Source organism: Stylophora pistillata, chromosome 10 (genome assembly GCF_964205215.1).
Source record: "Stylophora pistillata chromosome 10, jaStyPist1.2, whole genome shotgun sequence".
In the NCBI taxonomy this organism is placed as follows: domain Eukaryota; kingdom Metazoa; phylum Cnidaria; class Anthozoa; order Scleractinia; family Pocilloporidae; genus Stylophora; species Stylophora pistillata.
Genome location: NC_142528.1, coordinates 19,104,355 through 19,114,184, shown reverse-complemented (window position 1 = coordinate 19,114,184; position 9,830 = coordinate 19,104,355). Strand labels below are relative to the sequence as shown.

At 45.0% G+C, this 9,830-nt stretch overlaps 1 protein-coding gene and 1 pseudogene across 1 annotated transcript; both read right to left on the bottom strand.

Annotated features, from left to right (window-relative positions):
* Nucleotides 1-665: 665 nt before the first annotated feature.
* On the bottom strand, nt 666-4,529 carry LOC148722127 (uncharacterized). The gene has a single exon (XM_088737000.1). It carries the CDS (start codon nt 4,527-4,529, stop codon nt 666-668), a length of 3,864 nt encoding a protein of 1,287 aa, XP_088593126.1.
* Nucleotides 4,530-6,890: 2,361 nt separating this feature from the next.
* On the bottom strand, nt 6,891-7,843 carry LOC148722126 (small subunit ribosomal RNA; annotated as a pseudogene; the record flags this gene model as incomplete).
* Between the last annotated feature and the right edge of the window lie 1,987 nt (nt 7,844-9,830).

Genomic DNA, 9,830 nt, shown 5'->3' with positions numbered 1-9,830 from the left:
ACTGAAGCCTGACAAACGAAATGGCTTAGTATTCATGGACAGGAAAACCCACGAAGAAAGTATTTTTTCCATTATCAGAGACACTTCTAAGTTTAAGGCTAACGGTAACGATCCTACATTACAAAGGGAGGGTAAATTACAACGTTTTTTAAGAGCGCATAATAGTAAGGGCCACTCAGACAAAGATACGTGTGAGAGAATCTATCCAACTGGTTCTCAACCAGCCAGGTTTTATGGGCTACCTAAAATGCACAAGGCTCGGCAGCCTAATGAAACGCCTCCTTTTCGACCCATAGTATCTTCAATAGGTACCTACAATTACAATTTATCTAAAATCCTTTGTAATCTTCTAGAGCCACATGTCCCGCGTGAATACAACGTCCGCGACACGTTATCATGTTATTTTTCGATGTTGAGAGTTTGTATCTTTTGATGTCGAAATATGTGGCGAAGGTTATCCGAACAAAATAAAACTTGGACAACGAGCGAGAACAGCAAAGGTTTTAATTCGCGATCCGAAAAACTACGCAATAACACAACAAGATGGCGGGTCCGACAAGCACATGTTTTTGTCTCTCGACTGTGGGGGACTAAGTTCTATTTTGATAGAATCCGCTGGCTAACGGGCAGTTGGCAACATAGCCACCCCTGTATAGGACTCGAGTCTATACACTACGTTCGGCCTCCTCAAGGAGGCAAAGCTTGGCGACTGGCCGTTTGAATGTCCCTTGTTTCGTCTGAACTTCGACAGTGCGAATGAGGCCATCATCTCCTGGGAATGTTTTGACGATTCGGCCAAGATTCCATCGACCACGGGGTAAATTGTCCTCAACCACTAGTACCAAGTCTCCAATTTGGGCATGGTTTTGAGGTCTGGTTCTCCACTTCCTCCCCTCAGTAAGGGCGGGCACGTACTCGCGTAGCCATCTTCTCCAGAAATGGTCGGTTAGCGTCTGTACTTGTCTCCACCGCTTTTTGGAATTCAAATCTCTCTCATCAAAGACATCGGGAGGTACGTTTGGACTGTTCCTTCCGATGAGGAAATGGTTAGGAGTGATTGCTTCAAAGTCCTTAGGATCAACGCTGACGTGAGTTAGCGGTCGGCTGTTGAGCAGACTCTCAACTTCTGCCGTTAATGTGAGCAAGGTTTCATCATTCACCAGTTGCCCATTGAGGGTGATCTTTAGAGCTTTCTTTGCTGATTTAACGAGTCTCTCCCAGACTCCCCCGAAATGAGGAGCTGAAGGAGGGTTGAAGAACCACTGGATTCTGTCGCGTGACAGAGTATCTGAGATCTTGGCCTGGTCCATTCCATCAAGGCACTCCTTAAGTTCTCGTTCGGCTCCAACAAAATTGGTCCCGTTGTCACTGTAGATGTTTCTCGGTTTTCCTCTTCTGGCCATCATTCTTCTCAGCGCCATGATAAAGCTGTCTGTCTCGAGTGAGTGTGCAATTTCTAAGTGTACTGCCCTTGTCACCAGGCAGGTGAACAGGCAACCATAGCGCTTCACTGTTGATCTTCTCTCTTTGACTAACAACGGGCCAAAATAATTCACACCAGTACTGTAAAAGGGTGGGGTGAAAGCTTCAAGTCTGCTTTGGGGCAGGCTTGCCATGAGCGGTGGATCTGGTTTGGAGTTGTGTTTTCTGCAAACATGGCACGACTTGGCTATTTTTCTGAGAGCGGATCTCACCTTGGGGATCCAATACTGTTGCCGCAACTCAGCAAGGATGTGCTCTACACCAGAGTGACTCATTCTTTGATGCAGGTGTAACAAGATCAAGGGAACAATGTCATGCTTCTTAGGAAGGATAGCAGGATGTTTGGCTTGATACGGAATTGCAGCGTGTTTCAGTCGGCCTCCGACGCGTAAGATACCCTTCTCATCTGTGTAAGGGTACAGGGATCTACGGTCACTGCTGCAATGTACCTCCTTTCCTGCAGCTAACCGATTCAGGTCATCTAAATAAGCTTGAGCTTGGGCCTTCTTAATCCAGAATTCTTCAGCACTCATGAGCTCTTCTACAGACAAGGGGCCCTTAGCTACTTTCAGGTATTCATTCTTGCGACGACAGCGTGACACAAACCGAAATACCAAGGAGGTAACTCGCAATAAATGAGTCCACGAAGAGGTCTTCTTTGGATCCAGAAACTCGTGGTGGACTTCAGAACTAAGACCAAGCCAGGCTTCACTTTTAACTTCAGGATCCTCGTCAGTTGGCGGTTGACAAATTGACTGGTTTGGCCAGCAGTCTTCACCTTGTGAGAGGAAGTTTGGGCCGCTAATCCACCGGCTGTCTTGGATAAGGTCTTGAGCTGAAAGACCTCTTGAGCAATCATCTTCGACATTAAGGCGTCCAGGGACATGTCGCCAGGTTTCAGGGTCAGACACTTCCTTTATTTCAGCAACTCGGTTGGAGACGAAGGTATGGAATCTGGTTCCTTGACTCTTGATGTAGGACAGGACTGTGGTGGAATCTGTCCAGTAAGTAATTTGGCTGGGTATCACATCTAGCTCTTTCTGGATGGTCTGACTCATTCTCACCGCCATTACAGCAGCTTGAAGTTCCAATCGAGGAATCGTCAGGGGTTTAATCGGAGCGAGCCTTGTCTTTCCGAAGATGAAGGAGCAATGAAATCTCCAATAGGCAGCGGCACCAAAGGCAACTTCTGAGGCATCAGCAAAGATGTGGATTTGTGCACCGACATACTGGGTACTTGGTTGGTTGATAAGGTAACATCTAGGAACTGACAAGGTCGCGAGGAGAGGTAGTTCTGCTTTCCAGGCCTCCCAGGCATCTAGTAGTGGGCCTGATATGGGTTTGTCCCAATCAAACCTGAGTCTCCATAGCTCTTGCAGAATCAACTTAGCCCGCAGTACAAATGGTGCCACCAATCCAAGGGGATCAAAGATGGTTGATATCTGCTTTAGAATGCCTCGCTTCGTTGGGGCTAACTGTTTAGGGACTGCTTTAATTTCGAGACCTTCACGTTCCACATTCCACAGCACTCCCAGGGCTCCCTCAACTGGAAGGCTGTCCAGATCCAAACCAAATGGCTGTGAGCTCCCAGGGCTGCTGAGGATGTCTTTGGGAGGTAGCTGAGCTAATACATATCGGCTATTGCTCATGAACTTGGTCAATCGAAAGCCACCCCTTGACAAAAGCTCAATAAGCTGGAGGGCAAGCTGAGCTGTTTCGGCCTCAGAGGGCAAGGACTTCAAGAGGTCATCCATGTAGAAATTTCTTAGGACTGTACTGGTAGCTTCTTCACTGCTAGTGTTCTGGTTATCAATGGCGGTTCTCTTCAAACAATAATTCGCAGAGGTTGGACTTAACTTTGCACCAAAGATCATGGCCTGCATTTGGTAGACGTCCGGAGGATGATCTCTATTCGGACCTCTCCAAAGGAATCTCAGTGATGGCTGGTCTTTCTCGATAACTCGTACCTGAAAGAACATTGCTTCAATGTCCGCGATCATGGCAACAGCATGTAGTCGGAACCTCATGATAACACCTACGAGAGGGTTCAGCAGGTCGGGACCTGTCACCAATTGATCATTCAACGAGGTTCCCTTGTATGAGGCTGCAGCGTCAAACACTACGCGAACCTTTCCCGGCTTATTGGGATTTGTCACAGCATGATGCGGCAGGTACCAAGTATTCTTGGGTTCCTTGGCGGCGATCTCGGTGGGAGATAACCTTTTGGCATAGCCCTTGGCAATGTAGGTCTCAACTGTGTGGTAGTAAGCTTTGGCTCTTTCACTGTCTTTATCCAAGCTTCGCTCCAGATTTATAAGTCTTTTTTCTGCTAGGGGACGATTGTTCGGGAGCATGACTTCTTCATTCTTCCACAGGAGACCAGTTTCATAATGGCCAAAGTCAGATCGAAAGTTGGTAGCTTCTTCTAAATGCTTGAAGGCTCTTTCGTCCTCTTTAGATCTTGAAATGTCACAATTGAACTTGGTGCCAAATGACTCTGTCTTCCACCACTTTTCAACTTCTTCATTCAAGGTGGTATCTGAGGTAACACAGTGTCCAACACAGCCTAAGCTTGTTCTGGGGGAAGGAACACCTCCCGCTAAACCAGCAATCGTCCATCCAAAGTCAGTTCGCACAGCGTATGGTTGGCCCTTTGGACCACGTCTGTGTTCATGTTGAATCATGGCTTCTGTAACTTGTACTCCAATAAGTAGGCCTATCTGATCAGAAGACACAGCAGGGATGTCTAGATCTTCAAGGTGTTTCCAGGTTCTTCTAACGTTTTCCTTGACAAGTCTCTGTGGAGGGACATTTAATCTGGGGACTGTCCACACAGGGTGGATGTGAACAGGCATGTTTACAGCTTGTTTCCCCGTTCGCGTCACAAGAAGATTCACTACTCTAGAGCACTGCGGAGTTCCATTGTTTTCAATGTTTCCCAGGCAAAGTAATCGCTCCGGTCTCTCGAGATTCAGCTCGTCAGCAATGTCTTTTCTTATCAAGGTGTCTGAGCTGCCGTCATCCAGAATGGCAAACGTTTCGATCATGGCCACCCCGTTTTCACCTTGTATTTGGACCGGGACAACTTGGAAGTAAACCCCTCTCTCGCTAGCTGCGAGGGAATTGGTGGTTGCCACATACGGCAGGACGTTGCCGGGGGACAGCGGGGGCTGAGCTTGTGGGTCTTGAATAAGCGGTGGCTGAGGTGTTGCACGTTCATAGTGTAGCAGACTGTGATGATGTCTCTTACAGTTGGTAACTTGGCAATGAGTTTTGTTCGAGCATTTATCAACTTGATGTCCCTGCTTGAGACAATTGAAGCACACTTTGAAACTCTTAGCCAGCTCATAGCGCTCAGGTACAGACTTTCTTTTAAATTCGTTACATCTGTAAAGTGGGTGAGCTTGATTACAGCATAGGCAGGCTGGTGACTTCGGTTCTTTATACGTAGGTTCTTCTCCCTTTGGTTGTGAGTCGCTTTGATGTACAGTGTAGAATTCATGGGTGGATACTGTTTCGGGAATTTACGCCTGTTAGGTGACAGACATTTTGCTGGTTCCTGGTACACCAGGTGTTGTCTTGCTCTGACATGTTCTGAGAGCCATCGGTCAAGGTCAAACAAGTTAGGCCTTCCCTGACTTTCATGTCTCTGAACTTCCATCGCCCATTTTGATTGCAAAAGCTCAGGGAGCTTTTGAACAGCAATGTTCAAATTTGTCTCACTCAAGAGATCGGCAATGAATCTCTGTCTGTGAAGGGTGACGACAGTTGACCTCAGTGCTTGGCACAGCTTCGTAAGACCAGTATGATCTTGAGGGCGTGGCGATGGCGTGTGCTTAAGAGCAGTATTGGCTGCACGCACAATCTTTCCAGAGTCAGCGAATCTTGCTTTAAGCATTCTCAGAGCCAATATGTAGTTTGCGCCATCTTCTCCAAGGAACTGGATTTCCGACTCTGCAGCACCAGTTAGAGTGTTCTGAAGATACGCTAAACGCTGGCTGTCATTGAGAAAGGGCTGATCATGCACAATGCTCTTGAATCTTCCAATCCACGAAGGCCAGGCAAGCGGTGAGCCGTCAAATTTTCCAAGGTCAAATTTGGAGAGTGAACGTTCCATGGCAGAAAAGCTACAGTGGTGATGTGCTGCTAGCTGAGGCTGAGAGATGACGCCATACTCGTCAAGTTGATCTATCCAAGTATCTGGAGGGGGTCCTGGGAAGTCAGACATCAGACCCCATCTTGGGTGTGGCTGTAATGATGTTCCTGGTAAACTAGGCCTTGGTGACACAACTTGGTTGGGTACAGTCCAACCTCTCCAGGGGGGGCTTGGGGTAGCTGGTGTGCTAATTTGATTTGGGTTAAATGGGAGCTTGTAACATGTTGCAGGACTGGAAATTGAGTCGGTAACAGTTGTAACTGTTCCAGGATGAGTAAGAGGAACTTTGGGTGTGGTACAACTTGTAACTGGCACAGTGGTTGGATTGCTTATACTGGTTGTATCATGTGCTTTATTTTCAACAGTGTTTATGGGTAGCTGCTTTACTGGACTTGTTCCAATTTCAATTAGCTGATGCGCAGGCGGTGGCGAGATCTGAACAACTGAGGTTTGAACTACTGGGCCATCGCTCTTGGAGTTCTCATGGCTAAGTAATTTGTCAACATTCTCTTTTGAAGATTTCAAGGGTTCTGGTACAGAAATTTCTTCCACTTCTCTCACGAGTTTGACCTCCAACATAGCTCTTTCGGCATAATACATCTCAATATTGTCAAAACAATCGTAAACAGGGGCAAGGGCAGCCTCCATCCAATACTCTGGTTCATCGTCGTCGGGATTAAGCTCAAACAAGGCTTGATTAATATTCTCTAATTGGGACACAGCTTTTTGAAGGTTTAACTTCAATGAAGCGAGTGTTTCTTTGCTTAGGTGTTTGCTAATGTGACGGTTAATCTTATTGACTAACCTCGTTACGTGTGCTTTCTTTCCACGTCGAGTTCCTCGGATTTTCCGGGTTTCTTCGTGAGCCGTATTATCCCTTGTTCCAGCCATGTAATCCCGAAAGTCCTCAGAGAGAGAGCAACTCAGGCTTGGCAAGTAATCTCGGGGTTTTTTTCTTCCAACTTCAAGCAAGTAATCCTCAGGAAACCAGTCGGGGCCTGGTTGTTTATCCCACAGCGAACAATTTGATTCGGCCATCTCGCTCGTTTAGGACAGTATTTCCGGTGAAATATCCGCCGTCGAAGGACCAAATAATGTGGGGAAGGCTATCCGAACAAAATAAAACTTGGACAACGAGCGAGAACAGCAAAGGTTTTAATTCGCGATCCGAAAAACTACGCAATAACACAACAAGATGGCGGGTCCGAGAAGCACATGTTTTTGTCTCTCGACCGTGGGGGACTAACTTCTATTTTGATAGAATCCGCTGGCTAACGGGCAGTTGGCAACAAAATATGTCTTGTAAATTTCAATTCAAAGTTGTTTCTTTTTTGAGAGTTATTGTCACTTTACTGTCTTTACGTCCTTTTAGAACCAAGGTCATATTCCATTATTCCATGCTTACGTATTCCCGCACTGGCTTCCTTTGAACACTCTAATTTTTTCAAAGTAAACGTCCCAGATCCCGAGCACACTAAGGTAAGAGCACAACCAGTCTCTGCGAGGAGGAAAAGCTTGGCCAGTAACCTACCTTGGAGCAGACAGGCCGGGCTATCCCAAGATCCAATTAGGGGCTTCTTAACTGCAACAACTTTAATATACGCTATTGGAGCTGGAACTACCGCGGTTTCTGGCAACAGACTTACCCTCCAATGGCTCCTCGATAAAGGATTTAGGTTATACTCATTCCAATTACAAGAATTGCAAAAGCCTTGTATTGTTATATCCCTTCACTACCTCCCTGAGTCGAGATTGGGTAATTTGCGCGCTTGCTGCCTTCCTTGGATGTGGTAGCCGTTTCTCAGGCTCCCTCTCCCGAATCGAACCCTAATTCCTCGTCACCCGTTGCAACCATGGTAAGCCACTACCTTACCATCGACAGTTGATGGGGTAGATATTTCAATAAAACATCGCCAGCGCAAAGGCCGTGCGATTCGATTAGTTACTATGATTCACCACAACACCGCGCAAAATCTGCATCGGTTTTTACTCTAATAAATACATCCCTTCCGAAGACAGTCGCGACTTTTCGCAACTGTAACCTATAGAATTACTACGGTTATCCAAGTAGTAACGGTACAATCAAATAAACGATAGCTGATTTAATGAGCCATTCGAAGTTTCACAGTACTAGTGCTTATACTTAGACATGCATGGCCTAATCTTTGAGACAAGCATATAACTACTGGCAGGATACACAAGGTAGCTATCCGATATCGGAGTCAGTCCCCAATAAAACAACTAAAACTCCGGGCACAAGCCTCTCCCACCAACGGACGATGCCGCATCCTCCGTTCTTTCAAACGCTCAGACAGTGAAAGGCCACCAAAAGATCGCACCTTGGCTAGTTGCTCCCCCGTCAAGGCGATCCCATCAAAGGTCGCCGAGCCATCGGACCTTCTCTCTTATTTTGCCCAATCCAGACAAAACTCTATGTATGCCACGTCTTTTCCGTGTACAACTACCCCGTGCCATTTCCTGGCATGCTGCCCCAACAGAACCCAATTAGACTCTGAAGGTAGCATGTAGGAGAATGCTTTCCATATTCCTAACCCTACACCTAACCCTAATTATTCTCGACCTCTACTTTACCCTACCCTTAAGCTTTATTTATTCTTTACCCTAACCCTAACCCTGACCCTAATGTTAGTGTTTTCTTACATATTTTGTAATGATCTATTGAAAACAATTGGTTTTGGCAAGTTTGCAGATACCTTTTGCAAATCCGAGTTCTTAGCCTGAGTTGAACAAGACGACCAATTTCTTACTCTAGCCATACTTCGCAGGAAATATCGTGTTTAAACTAAATTCTAGGTTTTTCTTATAGAATTCATTACAATCTGGTAAAAAAATTTGATTTGGCTTGTTCGTGGATACGTTGTGGAAAACTGTCTTTTCAGCTTGAGTTGAGAAAGACTGAACAAATTTTTACTCTCTGTCTAAATGTTGCTGGAGAGATCGGGTATCATCCAAATCTTAGCGTTCTCTTTCAGATTTCGATGCAATCTAGTCAAAAAAATTGTTTTGGCTTCTTTCCAGATACTTTTTGCAAAACCGTGTTTTCAGCGTGAGATGAGCAAGTCTTGACTTATTTCACTGTCTGGCCAAGTTTTGCATTAAACACCGGGTGTTAAGCAAATTTTTGTGTTTTGTTACAGATTTCAAAGCAATCTAGTAAAAAAAAGTGCTTTTGGGTTGTTTGCAAATACTTTTTGCAAGAGCGTGTTTCCAGAGTGAGTTGAGCAAGACTTCACCCATTTCACTCTCTGGCCAAATTTGCAGGAAACACCAAGTATAAAGGAAATTTTAGCGGTTTCTTACAGAGTTCAATGCAATCTAGTCAAACAAATTACTTTTTGGTTGTTTGCAGATACTTTTTGCAAACGCCTTTTGTCAGAGTGAGTTGAGCAAGACTTTACCCATTTCACTCTCTGGCTAAATATCCCAGGAAACATAAAGTATCAAACCACATTTTTTTTTTATAAATTTGAACAAAATCTCTCCAAAAAAATTGGTTTTGACGTGTTTGCAGCTACTATTTCGCAAAACCGAGTTCTCAGCGAGATTTGAGAAAGACGACCTATTCAATTCTGTGGCCACATATCGCAGGAAACAGTGTTTCATTCAAATTTTAGTGTTTTCTTATAAATTTTAACACAATCTGATGAAAACAGTTGGATTTAGCTTGTTCGTAGATACTTTATCATAAAACCGTTGTTTGAGCCAGAGCTGAGCAAATTTTGGCACATATCACTCTCTGGCCAAATTTTGCAGGAAAGATCGGGTCTCAACCAAATTTTGGCGTTTTCTCTTAGATTTCGCTGCAATGTAGTAAAAAAGATTGCTTTTGGCTTCTTTGCAGATAAATTTTGCAAAACCGTGCTTTCAGCGTGAGTTGAGCAAGACTTGACCCTTTTCACCCTCTAACCAAGTTTTGCAGGAAAACTGGGTATTAAGCAAATTTTAGTATTTTCTTACAGATTTCAATGCAATCTAGTAAAATAAACTGCTTTTGGGTTGTTTGCGGATACCTTTTGCATAACCGTGTTTTCAGCGTGAACTGAGCAAGACTTGACCCTCTGGCCAAATACCCAAGGAAACATCAAGTATCAACCACATTTTATTGTTTCCTTAGAGACTGCCTGACCGACTGGTTGACTGTTTTTTTACTAAGTTGTTGTCCGACAGGTAA